Source organism: Macaca thibetana, chromosome 2, assembly GCF_024542745.1.
Source record: "Macaca thibetana thibetana isolate TM-01 chromosome 2, ASM2454274v1, whole genome shotgun sequence".
Classification (NCBI taxonomy): Eukaryota; Metazoa; Chordata; class Mammalia; order Primates; family Cercopithecidae; genus Macaca; species Macaca thibetana.
The window spans coordinates 191,454,473-191,469,250 of record NC_065579.1 but is presented as its reverse complement, the minus strand read 5'-3'; the positions used below and the strand labels follow the sequence as shown (position 1 = coordinate 191,469,250).

At 37.9% G+C, this 14,778-nt stretch overlaps 1 protein-coding gene across 1 annotated transcript in view; it reads right to left on the bottom strand.

The window, feature by feature from the left end:
• The window catches only part of ROBO1 (roundabout guidance receptor 1), a 1,153,604-nt gene that overhangs the window by 60,487 nt on the left and 1,078,339 nt on the right, over positions 1-14,778 (bottom strand). The window contains exons 11-17 of the mRNA XM_050779013.1: positions 13,729-13,934; positions 12,127-12,208; positions 11,776-11,944; positions 11,525-11,691; positions 5,270-5,391; positions 4,239-4,470; positions 2,581-2,702 (exon numbers count right to left, since the gene is read on the bottom strand). Coding sequence (XP_050634970.1) covers positions 2,581-2,702; positions 4,239-4,470; positions 5,270-5,391; positions 11,525-11,691; positions 11,776-11,944; positions 12,127-12,208; positions 13,729-13,934 — 1,100 coding nt within the window. The remainder of the gene's footprint in view (positions 1-2,580; positions 2,703-4,238; positions 4,471-5,269; positions 5,392-11,524; positions 11,692-11,775; positions 11,945-12,126; positions 12,209-13,728; positions 13,935-14,778) is intronic.

Sequence of the window (14,778 nt, the reverse complement as noted above, 5' to 3'; positions counted from 1 at the left end):
GAAGTTTCCAAAGTCATTTTTCCCTAAAATCTAGTTCTATGAACAATCTTCTATTCAAATTTAATGTTAAAAGTAGTTTCAAGGTGTCTTTATTACTTTCTCATATACTTTTAAAAGGCTATATCAGGTAAGTCTACAAATCTGTGCTTGAAGGTAGAAGTTTCCATCAGCCTACTTCATTAGGATTTCTTAACAAGACATTATTTGCCAGATAAATAAGTAGCTCGCAGATAGCTGTGTCTATGCAGATCAAGAAGAATACCATTCAACATTTGCATTCTAGGCATGATGACCAGATATTGTAAAACAAAAATGAGTAGGAAACTCCAAGTCTCGTACTTTACTTCAATCGTTCTCTGGGATCAATCTGCCTGGCACTGACACTGGCACATCACAGTTTACTAAGAGTAGCTGACTGAAAAGGAAAGAGAGCTTCTGAATACGCTAAAGCAGTTTGCACAACTAAGATTATTAAAAACAAAACTGCACACAAGGGGTAAGCCTCATCCCAGGATTCTATTCACCCCCCGGTACACTGAACTGTATTGTTGGTGAGGGAAAATTCGCCCTCCGATCGTCTATTTAAATGGGACTATCAGTGCTTCACAGCATCCACGAGATCATAAAGAATAGCAATACGTATTTGATGTGAAAAAACCTTTCTTCTAATGGGAAAGTTAGAGCTACCTGGTTAACTTGGCTAATAATATTTGTGATCAAAAACTATTCTCAAGAAATTGAGATTTTCAAACTATACTATAATCCTTGTTTTAAATTTCACTAAAAGATTCATCACCAAGTGATTTTCTGCGACGTGTAAGAACTTGGATATGGTGCATGACAATGTTCAAACTCAGTTTCCGTAAGAAAATGATCTATAGAAAAACATGCACATTATTACTATTATTATTTGAGATGGAGTCTTGCTCTGTCGCCCAGGCTGCGGTGTAGTGCTGCCATCTTGGCTTAGTGCAGCTTCCACCTCCTGGGTTCCAGTGATCCTCCTGCCTCAGCCTCCTGAGTAGCTGGGATTAAAGGTGTGCACCACCACACCCAGCTAATTTTTGTATATTTAGTAGAGATGGGGTTTCACCATGTTGGCCAGGCTGGCCTCTCAAAGTGCTGGGATTACAGGGGTGAGCCACCACGCCCAACTGACATGCTCTGAATTCTTTATGATGTCCTCAAGCAATATATACCATTAACTTTAAGTACACAATTGTCTAAACTGTAGTAGGAAGTGAGATTTAAAAGAAATCTAAGCATGAGAGTCTCCTCCATCATTTATCCTTTTACTTTTTTCTTTGAAAGTTAGTATTATTTTAATACAGTTTCAATACATAATACCAAGAAATGGTCAGACCCTATACAAGGAGCTGACCATTTGGAAATAAAGACTCTTTTTTGTTTTGTTTTGTTTTGTTTTTGTTTTTGTTTTTTGAGACGGAGTCTCGCTCTGTGGCCCAGGCTGGAGTGGGCGGCGCCATCTTGGCTCCCTGCAAGCTCCGCCCCCCGGGTTCCCGCCATTCTCCTGCCTCAGCCTCCCGAGGAGCTGGGACCACAGGCGCCGCCACCACGCCCGGCTAGTTTTTTGTATTTTTAGTAGAGACGGGGTTTCACCGTGTTAGCCAGGATGGTCTCCATCTCCTGACCTGGTGATCCGCCCGCCTCGGCCTCCCAAAGTGCTGGGATTACAGGCGTGAGCCACCGCGCCCGGCCGGAAATAAAGACTCTTTTGTGATTTTTTTTTTAAAACCCCAATTACATTATACAGCTGAACCAAAGCCACAAACTGATTTTGTACCAGTCAATCAGGTTCAGCAAGGCATTTTATTATTTTAAATTGACCGTGAAGTTAAGTGAAATCCACCCTTTTGCATTTCTTCAGGAGAGAAATGAGTTTTGACTCTTAGGTGAAAATGCCTACATTCCACAGTTTACCTTGAGAGCTGAGACATCATCTCATTTTAAATCCTTAAAAATCTTCTATAACATTCTATTTTCCTAGACTAACACATAGTATCCTGTCAATCCTCAGTATGGAGACAGCCTTGAAACTCTTAAGAAAACACTTAAAAGTACAGAGACTTTTAATGCCTCAATTATGCTAGAAAATCTTATTTGAAACATATGAAAACATCCACAGTGCACTTATGGCAGTCTTTTAAATACTTTAAAAACCACACTGTTAATATACACACATTTCATAAAGAGGTTTCTCAATTTGTTTTTAAAACTATTTTGAAAATAAAATAAAATTCGGCTCAGGATACTTGGTTACTGTACAGATTACTTTGCTACTCAGAAGAACATGTACAGTCTTATTTGGGCCTTAACTAAGAACGCACATCAGAATCGCCAAAAGATTCACCGAAATATATGTCCAAGGGCCCCTGTCAGACCAACTGAATCAGAATTTCAAAATCACTGAATAAACAAGAAAGCGTTTTAAAAATAATTTACATGTTGCTATTTGGACCAGCAGATGGCGCCAAATATCCACAAACAATACCAGCTTTTTCTTTGTGAATGGCGGGGGCTGTCCATCAGGACATTCGTACACACACATTATTCTCATACCTTATACTCTTGGACCATTCCATTTTGGGTGCCTTCTGGAGGTGGCTGCCAACTAACCAGAATTGCAGTTCCGTTTCCATCATTCTTCGATACGGTTACACCTTGGGGTGGGGCACTGGGCGCTATTAAATTGTTTTAAAAGGTAGGTTATTACAATGTGCTAGAGAACACTGAAAGCAGGTTATTAATATCAAAACCAATAATAAATATTTAATATTATTTCAACATATGCTTTTTTTTTTTTTTTTTTGAGACGGAGTCTCCCCCTGTCGTCCAGGCTGTATGTAGTACAGTGATATGATCCCGGCTCACTGCAACCTCCCGCTCCCGGGTTCAAGCGATTCTCCTGCCTCAGCCCCCTGAGTAGCTGGGATTACAGGTGCCGCCACCACGCCCCGCTGATTTTTGTATTTTTAATAGAGACGGGGTTTCACCACTTTGGCCAGGCTGGTCTCAAACTCCTGACTTCAGGTGATCCACCGCCTCAGCCTCCCAAAGTGCTTGGATTACAGGCGTGAGCCACTGTGCCCCGCTGCATATGTTTTAAAGATGTGTTTCATCCAAGTCTGAATAGTCCCAAACTACCTAAGTTGTTCCTCACTCAATGCTAATTAACTGCCACTGTGAATTTTCCATAACCAAAGTTAAACACCTTGTTCCCACCAAACCTCCCAGGACAATTCCTATTTCTTCCACCCTGTAACTCTAGTCTCCTGTTCTCCCTCAAAATGTTCAAAAGTATGAAAATGAATGTTAATCATTCATCATAATTATTTATACAGCCAAAGCGACAAAGACATGTTGGGAAACATCGTGCTGTAATTTAATGTAATCTTTTACCTTTATGTAAATATTGTTTAATTTCTAGGAATAGGGTGGTCAGCTATAGTGGTTTGTCTAGAACTGAGGTGTTTTAAGAGAGATGAGATTTAGGAAGAAAATGTTAATCCCGGCCGGGCGCAGTGGCTCACGCCTGTAATCCCAGCCCTTTGGGAGGCCGAGGCGGGCGGATCACGAGGTCAGGAGATGGAGACCATCCTGGCTAACACGGTGAAACCCCGTCTCTACTAAAAATACAAAAATGAGCCGGGCGCGGTGGCGGCGCCTGTGGTCCCAGCTCCTCGGGAGGCTGAGGCAGGAGAATGGCGGGAACCCGGGGGGCGGAGCTTGCAGGGAGCCAAGATGGCGCCGCTCACTCCAGCCTGGGCCACAGAGCCAGACTCTGCCTCAAAAACAAAAAACAAACAAACAAAAATGTTAATCCCAGAAAGTCCTGGGCAAATCAACACATTACTCCAATCATGGATCAAAACAAACAAATAGAAAATGCTGAATGTAAAATAAACCAAATGGAAAACAATTTCATTTTTAAATGTGAATTTTAGTTCTGAATAATTAAATTTCTGTATATCCTTAAGTAATATAATGTTCACATTTGCACATTTGTAGGCAGGCCACTATTGAAGCAAGTCAACTATTATAGCATTTTGCTTTTCTAGTTTTCTAAATAAACAAATACTGTTAGCAAAATGTATGTTCAATATCAAGAAAGTTAATAATTAATGCCACTCTTAACATTCTAACAATTTAAATTAAGCCAGTACAATCCTAACAAATATACTGCACTGCATGGAAATCATACGCTTCATCATACTTGCCTTCTTCCAGGGTCTTGGCGAACTTGATTTCACTATCTGCTCCTTGAAATTCATTAAAAAAAGGGCGAGCCTTAATTTCATAGTTGACTCCCTTTCTGAGATCAGGGATAACCACACTGTTTTTGGTTGGGGTCCTCACTTCGAAAACTAACCAGTCTGATTCTCCGTGGTTGGCTCCAGACGGCCGATAGAGAATTTTATATCCTTGTATATACTGAGACTGTTGATCTACCTATTAAAAAGACAAGTAAAATGTAATTATTCATACTATTTTACTGGTTCATTAGAAAACAATAAAAATTAAATGTTATAAAATGCACAAAATTCTGTCTGGCTTCATCCCACATTCTTACACAAGAAATGTGTCAGAATTAGAAAGGAAAAAATAAAACTCATTAGAATGTGGACAACATGAGTGTGCTCATAGAAAATCCAAAAGAATCTTCAGCTAAAACATTCAAGTAAGTAAAATACTGAAAAAAATCCACTATCTTTTGTAAATCTTCAGCTAAAACATTCAAGTAAGTAGAATACTGAAAAAAATCCACTATCTTTTTTAAGGTGATACAAATTTCTGTGGCATTAACTTCTATGCTTCATGCAGAAATGTGAGGCCTGATGGCAGCTCTAACACTGCATGTAAGACACACCTGGGCCAAGGGGATGAGAAGCTAAAATGTTTGATGACTCTCTGATTTTAAAAGCCTACTTAACACTACTTGGAAATATCTCCAAGTTTAAAAGATTCATGTAATAATGATCCTATCACAAGTTACATATCATAGTTAATACTATCTGTTTCTTTCCTGAGACAGGTCAAGTTCACTACTGCAGCACAATAAGAAAAAAATAGGCTCAAGATGCAACATTTTTCTGTTTAAAGCCCAACTAATAAGCACTGTAATAAACAGTGTTACACTGTAAAGTTATCATTAATGTACAAGTAGGCAACAGATAGTTACATTTTATATGCATTATAATGATCTCCCAGACGCTTAGGAAAACTGAGATCAAATATTGTAACAACTCACTGTCCAGTGCACTTCGATGGAAGAGGAAGAAAGGATGGTAGGGTTGTGGAGGTGCAGAACAACATTCCCCAGCTCTCTCTGGACCTGCTTGTGGTCCACCCCCTGACTTGTTGGTGGAACATCTACAACAATTCAAGAAAACTGTGTCAGTTTCTACACAATGCTACTGAACTGAATGAAAGCATGGTAAAACAAACTTTTCATTCATAGCAACTCTCAGTTAAGTAGAATACAGGCCAGGCTGTGATTCAGAAAAAAAAAAAATAATAATTTAACCTTTTTATTAGGATGAGGAAAGTAAGAGGGGATAGACATACAGAGAGAGAGAGAATGCAGAGGACACGTATTATAGAAAGTCAAAAAGAGCAGGAAGCAAAGACAACAATGGCAAATAGCAACATTGAGTGGCTCCTCCTACCATGCCATGATCACTTTCCTGATGAAAATGAGGGCACTAGTGCAATGCCCTCTGAGTTTATGAAAACCTGTAGTGGTCCTAACTATACAAGACAGAAAAGAGACTGCAATTGCAGCAGAGTGGCTAAGCCATGAAAAGAAAGGAGATATGGTTAGTGAAAACCAAGAACAGAAAGAAGTCAGATACTTTACATCATTAAGATGAACTTGGATATTTTCTCATATAAGGTATATGGTAAGTTAGTGGCTACAATGGAGGTGATACAGATGCCACCAAGGAAGTAAAATAAAATCAATCTGATTAGATTCATGAGAAAAAAGTACTTAACATTTATGTAATTGATGATGATTTAGTTTAGTTATTGTGTCATCGTAAAGAAGGTTTAATAAAGAGTTCTTAATCACAGCAGCCCCCAAATTTTAGAAAGGAAACTAAGAACACAGTAAGAATGAAATGGCTACTAACGCTAATTTTTTTAATAAGCTTCTTAAAGTCTACACTCAAAAAACATTTGCCCATTTCTGAAGCGGTTTTCTAAACAGGTATTTTGCTTTGTTTATAACAGTAACAGGGAATACTTGGGAGGAAGTGAAGAAAATGTTTTTTGGACTTCAGAATTCTCTTTCTCAAAGTATTGCATGTGGGCACCTACATTCCAGATTATTCCACATTATATAAAAAAATTAAAATGAGAATTTTAGTTTACTGAATCATTAAATACCTTCAAAGAATTGATCTTGGGTAGAAAGCAAAAGCAGGAATACTAAGAATGAGACTGCTAAGTATCTCGGATGAAGTCCAGGGAAGCTAGGCAAGTGGAAGAAATGACATCAAGATGGACATCAAACACTCTTACATATTGTTTGGTTGTTTTTATACTTAACCTAGAAATTAAGCTGATAAATAAACAAGATGAAAAAAAAAAAGAACTGGGATAATTCTGTACTTCATCTTACTTTACCAATATTTTTGGCTAGGATCTGCCCTCAGGATAACTATTATCACAGCCTCTATGTAGTAAACACTTGACCATCAGCTTTCCATCTCTTCCTTATCCACTGGTATCATTTGCTCCTATGACTTAAACTGCAATCCATTTCTAAGATAAGACTGAAATACTTGGAATAAAACAGACTTGGGTTTGCACACCACCTCAGCAACTTAAAAACCGCATAACATTGGAACAATTTCTTAACCTCATTATTCCCCAGTTTCCTTGTGCTTCAAATGGTGATATCAAAGGCAGCTAATCCTGAGGGCTGTGGTAAAAGCTGTCTTGTATTAGACATAAAAAGTGCTTTTCCTGAGAGCAGGGATTGTGGACCCATGGTACATAGCATAGTGCCATATACATAAGTGTTGCTTAATAAACATAGGTTCAATTAAAATGTATTCACATGTGGAAAACACACACATCATGTCAGCTTCCAAATACCTCCCTCATACGTAAGCTTCCATCCTCACAAAATCATCTCCCTTTCAGAAAGTCTCCTCAAATACAGAAATAACCATTTTATCTGTAACTGCCATGGTCTGCATCCCAACCCCGAATTCCTCTAATAGGAGATAAACCCACCAGTCAGTTCCTTCATGGAAATTGCTAGATTCTCCCACTTAGTACCCATGACAGCAACAGGAGTCTATAATATCATAATAGAAACGTTCACATCGGAGAGAAAAAGGGAAAGTGACGCCTAATAAAATAATTTTGAGAAGCTTACAAATTGATCCTCTTACTGTTTTTGTTCTCTACCTCCTGAAAGAAATGTATGACAATGTAAAAGGTCTTTCCCAATATTCACAATTGACTTAAGGAAAACCTAACTGCTCCAGCCAACTGTTTCCCCCAACGTGAAAACTTCACATACACAACCTCCGAGGGGAGACTATCCAGGTCCCCACTCACTGATGATAACTGGTATCACCTTAGGTATGATATATATGTTCTGTGTATCTGTACATCCTAGGGTCCAAGAATGATGCACAGACAGGACACGTGGGTGAAGAATCATAGCAACGAACAACGATAACAACAGCCGCATCTCAGCGATGATGACCACCACCCCCACCTGCCAGGTGCTCATCCCGTCTTCCTTGCATCATCACATCTTGTCTTTGGGAAAACACACGTTGATCACCACATAGCAAGGCTCTGACTCCAACCATGACATAGGTCTACCTGATTCCTGTACAGGGAACCTGTGCCCTGTATCTGTGCACCTTTAGCTTTTGACTCCAGCTCATTCATATGTATCTACACTTGGGGAAGATTCTTTTGCAACCATATTCCAGACATGGTTAGAGAAATTATGCCTGCTCCTTTAGGAATCACTTTCCAACAAGTCCTTCTTGAATTTCCTCACCCCTCATTTTTCTCCTTACTGTGTATGCGTTCTGTTCCCTCCAGTGAAATTTTTTTGGCAGGTTACTCCCCAGGTTCTTATTACAGTTATAATCCTGGGCTTACAGCCTCAAATGAGGTCCAAGAATAGGTAAGATACGTGCCTCAATTTTACTTCTCATGGGCCCTTTGCTGTTGCCTCAAGCTAGAAAAAGCATGACTCTTCCATACGGCAGTTTCTTAAAACGTTAAGGAAAAGATGTCATGTCTGCTCTGATGTTATTACTTTCTGGCCTAACCATGCCCAGATCCTTGAATGTCTTTTCATATGATGTGATTTTCAGCCTTTCGTGCGGCCTCATCGCCTATCCTTATTGTCCTCCTCTTAAAAGTCCATCTGAAAATGTAGTGTCCAGAACAAACACATTACTCCGTTCATGAACGGAATAGTTCTAAGTAAAGAGAGAAAAATTACTTGATCCAGGCATAATTCTAGTGCCAGCTAAGACTACATTTGCTCTCTTGGCAACTACATCCCTCAGTAGGTTCAGACGGGTGTTTAATTTAAAGTCGGACCATTCTGAGAGCCCCGACACGCACGCATATACCTCCCGTAAGCCTGCTGTCTTTAGTCTATCCTTTTACAGGTAATTTTTTAAACCCAAGTTCAAGTACCCGACTTTTTAATTTGCTCTATTAACTTTAATAGTGAGCACTCTCCCATCAGTCCAATCTGTTGAGCTATATTTAATTCTGATTCTCTCATTTGGCATACTAGCTGTCTTTCTCAGTTTTATGATACCCTCAAATTTTATGAACTTCCTTTTAGTCCTGACACTAAAAGACATACAAGTCCAATAATAGATTTTATGGAAAATAAAACACAAATCTGCATCTTATGTACTTATATATTGATTAGTTAATTTATTCCTTGTCCAATCCTGCGGAATGGGTATGTGCAGCCCCATTTTAAAGGTGAGGAAACTCACAAGGGTTGACTAACTTGTTCAAGGCCACGCAGCTAGTAGACTGAGGAGCTGAAATTAAAAACATGTGTTTGATTTCACAATTGTACGCCTGTTACTCTACGTTTCCAGTCTTCCAGTTGACAAGGATGCATTCTACTTGGATCGCTATGGCTTGGCTGTGTCCCCACCCAAATCTCATCTTGAACCGTAGTTCTCATAATCCCCACGTGTCACGGGAGGGACTCGGTAGGAGGTAATTAAATCATGGAGTAGTCACCGCCATGCTGCTGTTCTCGTGATAGTGAGTGAGTTTTCATGAGATCTGATGGTTTTATAAGGGGCTCTGCTCACTTTTGCTCGGCACTTCTCGCTGCCACCATGCGAAGCGGGACGTGTTACTTTCCCCTTCTGCCATGATTGTCAGTTTTCTGAGGCCTCCCCAGCCATGCTGAACTGCGAGTCAATTAAACCTCTTAACTTTATAAATTGTCCAGTCTCGGGGCAGTTCTTTATTAGCAGCGTGAGAACAGACTATACACATTGTTCCACTAGCTATGCATATACAAAGTCAAATTGACAGAAATGTGAAAAAGACTAAATGAATGTTCAGACAGAATGCTAACTCACTCCTCACTTACAAATGAGGTTACATATTACGGAATCATGCATGTGAGTACAGGACAAAACAGAGTTAAGCTGCAGTCGCCAAAAACTTTCAGTTACAGTCTACTGGCTGGAGACCACTGTACTGGGGACAAACGTTTAAATTCATTTTACAGCTGTCATTGGGTCTACATTCCTTACAAATGTGTATCTAATATCAAAAACCTCAGACTGCCTTAAGGCTCCTGGAAAGGTGATTCATAATAGCAAATATGAGCTATGGGTGTGTTACAGTCACACAAGAGACACACGTGGGCATGCTCTACAACTTGGTGTGCTTTTTCTGCAAATTCTGAAACAAGAAGTGCTTCCAAAAAGACTGTTTATGTACATACTTGAAGTAACAAAACAGCAACATGGCTGGCAGACCGCTCTCCCAAACCAGCAACAAAGGAGTCTGAGTCTCAGTCATCTCGTGTATAACTTGTTTCTATTAAAATAACCAAGTCTATTTTTTTTCTTTTTCCTTTGTTTCCTTAAGATAGAAACACTATCCCTCTGTATGTTGAGAAAATAATTTTATACTTCGAATCATTCCCCTCTAAAATTACCTTTCTTTACTAATATAAAAACAAGCACATTTTATTTACAATGACATGTGTTTTTTTTTTTCCAAAAATAAAAGGTCAAGGATGATTCAAATTCATCTCTTTTTTTTCCAGTATATTAATTTTACTCCTATTAGAGCACTAAAATAATAGGATGAGCAAGAGTGTGGAGAGATGAAAATAATCCGTCTGTTAAAAGCTAAAAGTAATTTCTGTTCACAAAAGATAAAATGCAGAATACCCAAAATTTGGTCCAAAGGAACAAAATTTCCAGTTTTAAATGTTCTAGAAGTAGCTTTAAACATGTCCGTTTTTCTTTTATCTGTTTTGCAAACCCAGCTTTGACCAAAACGTAGGTGTTTTTCATTTAAAAGTTTCTTATATTATGGCTCATATATAACTGACAATAAAGACAGGCCAAACAAAATAAAGACCTAAAGTATTTTCTCCATGCTTGTTGGAGTTTAACTGGACAGAGGAATTAATAACAAGTTTCCAGATATCTCCTACATTCATGTGATCTCAAGAGAGTATTATCTGATTAGGATTGTAATGTAAAAATTCATCCAGAAGGTTATAAGTACTGAACTTATATATAAATAAAATTCAGTTAATTTTAAATACAATTATAATATGATTAAGATTGTACACCTATATGTTACTATATTTAAAATTCAGGAAATTGAATGGAATACACAAATATTCACGTATTTTTAAATTTATGGGTCCTAACAGGTGTATATATTTATGGGTACATGAGAAATTTTGATATAGGCATATAATGCATAATAATCACATGAGGGTAAATGGGCTATCCATCACCTCAATCATTTATCCTTTTTTTGTGTTACAAACATTCCAATTATACTTTAGTTATTTAAAAGTGTTCAATAAATTATTGTTGACTATAGTCACCCTATTGCTATCTAATACTAGATCTTATTCATTCTATCTAACTATTTTTTTTTGTACCCATTAACCATCCCCTCTCCCCACAGCCACCCTACTACCCTTCCCAGTCTCTGGTTACCATCATTGTACTTTCCATCTCCTCACATCATACTTTTGTCTTGGTATATTGGTAATTTTATGAGAAACAGTTCTCTTTGTTAATCCAGCTTATGTTTGTATGCTTAGTCCAGAAAATAATAAAGTTTGTAGACACTGTGTTTGCATATTAAAAATTAATTAAGCAACTTGGGCAACCTGAACAACAGACTGTAAATGTACAATTGTAGCATGTAACACAAGTCATTTGTGCAATTACAACATCTAAGGATAAGTAGGTGTCACAGGGTTAAGTAAATCAATATTTACCTTGTGTTTTCACTGGATCTGATATTTGACTTGGATCACTAATTCCATATGCATTAGCTGCCCTCACAAGGAAAAGGTAAATTGCATTAGGTTTGAGTCCTTTAATGGCAAATGTTTCTGTTTTCACATTCTCTGCTACGGTCTGCCAGCTGCTACCAGATGCATGGCTAAGGACAGACACACAGGTTAGAACATGCGTATTTAATGGCGAATCAAAAAAGAACAACTAGGAAGCATCTCCTTCACTCTACCTGAAGGCTTCTATAATATAAGATGTTGGAGTTGCTCCTGAATTCAGATTTGGTTGCCATGATAATGTTACTGTATTTCTGCTGACATCTGTAACTTCGGGTTTTGATGGGGCACTAGGGATTAAATTTGGGTCAGTGGGTCTTGGAGGCTGAACTGGAACTCCAAATTCTAAAAAGTGGGAAAAAAGGCCAAAATAAAAGATGTTTACACATACACAGGTAAGCATATAAATGCAGATAACATATTCATACACCTACTCAGGGAACAGGACATTTACTTCATTAATATCCCAGTAAGTAAATAACTGCATTTTAAGCATTACTTTAAGGGAAATATACCATTTAATTTACCTTGGACTTCAATGTAGGCACTCCATGTTGCTTCACCACTGGGGGTTGATGCAATGCAGGTGTACCGACCAGTATCACCCAGCTGAGAAGGCAGACAAAAAATAAATATTTGGAAAAATCAAGAAGTCACTGGGCTGAAAACGCAATTACAGGTTTGTATATGATCCATGAATATGGATAACTGCATTAAAATTCACTAACCAGAAACTTCCCCTTAATTGAATATATTTTTATTGAATGTGAGGGAAAATATTACATCAATATAGAAAAAAAGAGATTTTATATGATTGTTCTAATGGTAGAATAAGAAATATTTAATTGCATTAGCATATATTATCATCAGTCTCAGGGACAATAATTCCTAAGGTAAGGCATACAACTCTTCAAATTCAAAGCATTAATATTTATTGCTAAAATATATCTTTATGTTTAGTAAGTCATATAATAAGGCTGATAAAGCTTAACCAATGGCTATTCTTGCCTTTATATTTTATCTGTTATACCTATATGGATATATGAGATCAACAGAAAAAGGATGGGAATCACAGAATTTTTTCTTAAAACACTGACTTTCCCGGGTTTTCAAACCTGGAACTTAAGGCAGTTTAAGAAGTACAAAGCCAGACTCGAGCTGGAATGAACACTCTTGTTCCTCTTTAAAAACTGACTGACAGAGAGCAAACAGGCCACACGTTCAACTCTGAAATCAGCAGCAGCAGAATAAACCCATCTACTTCTGCTCAAGCTAATAACCGTCTTCAAGTAACATCTGATAAAGAAAGAATGTTGTCATCTTGCTCTGGCAATTGCAATAACCAGGTCACAAAGTAGCACAACATATTAACTGCTGTGGCACTTAAAGTGAACTGTGATGCTGATCCCGTGCTCCAAAGGAACCACCCACACTAGGAAATCAAGCAACAGAAAGTTATGTTTATTGCTGTCAGGACCATTCTTTCATATGCCTCAGGAGCTGGTCTGATCTTGACCTAAAAAAAGAAGAAAAATCAAAACAATAAAGTCCTGAAAGAGCAGGCATGGGATGTGACGCCCTGTGAAAGTAAATCCTTAAATGGTTCCTACAAACCTGTGGGTTTTCCATCATTTAGCATTCTGATTTGAATTGTACACTCGGTGTGTACATTGCTTTATGGCTTTTGTTTGCATATATAGTTTTGCCATTGCAAAATGATGAAACAAATATTTACAATAGAACAACTATCGAAGTATATTGCACATAAAATGATACAGGTAAATATCTTAAAAGATGCCTTATGGAAGGACTACATCATACCACTACTTTGAAGACATTTATTCTCTCACAAACCCTCATCTAGTTTCCTCGGTAGGTTCTCAGAAATCCTTTTTTTTCTTCTCCTCCATATAACCTTAAATTACTTGCCATGGACTAAATTATGAGTTAAATCATCTCAAACATATACAATGAAATATCTGAAAAAAATAAAACATCAAATTAAAAATATATTACTACTCTTCATTTAACATTTCATTAACTGCAAAGTTTGAAATTTCAATGCCAGTTGTTGGAGGCAGAAACAAAGTGAAACAAAACAAGAAACCCCAGGTGCCATTCCAAGGTACCTTAGCATATCGGATCTGCAGCACTCCATTCTCCAACTGTTTGATTCGAGAGTCTTGGGTTGAAACGAGGACTCCATCCTTTCTCCACAGAATTGTGGGCACTGGACTGCCTGTGGCCACACAGCTGAGGACTAAAGTGCCATCCACAGCTACAGTCTGATTCACGGGACCTTGTCGAATAACCGGGGGAGGCCGATCTGCAATCACTGCCAGAAGAAACAACAGGAAATAGATTTTTGCAACTGGAAGCAATTTTCTAATCATCCAAGCAACAGCAGTTGCTCTAGGCTTTGAAACAAACTAAAGATAATTAAACAAGTAATTAAAGTAGGAGACATGCATTATTCAAAATGCATTTATAGGATGCACTGATTCAGAATATTAAAAGGAGATACAATGTGCTACGTTCGAATGACCAACCACTCACTGAGCTGGCTGCACTGTCAAGAGGCCTATTTAAAGAACTCGAATTAGGATTGTGGATGGTAAAGTAGATACAGAGTCGTGATAATGGAATACTGTACTTTTTAAACTTAAAAATATGAAAAAACACAACATAACAACAACAACAACAAAAAACCATTCCTCTCAAGGAAACATATGAGAGAAATTGTAACGAATGAAGCAAAACCAAACTGACATTTCGTAAGTGTTTCGTACAACAGAAAAAAAGAAACATGGTACCATACCAGAATGTTTAACAATTTTGGATCCAAAAAAGTGCATTGGATTTTCATAATTCAATAAATCAGTATGATTGAGTTCCCTGTGCCTTTTTATCCTGTAATTCTTTCTATTACAATATACATGGGAGAAAATTACCCAATTGTAATGAATTCAAAGAAACTGGAAAATTGCCCAAATACATTGTTGGTTGGCTGATCCAAAAGACAAGTCAAAATGATGTTCTAACTTGGCAAATACTGTGCTGCTCTATTGGGTTTAATAGGATTGGGAACGTGCCTCAGCTAACTCCGTTACCTTAGATAACAGTTATAACGTACTACAGAAAATAACAAGAGGCAATTTTATTATGTGTAAATACAATTA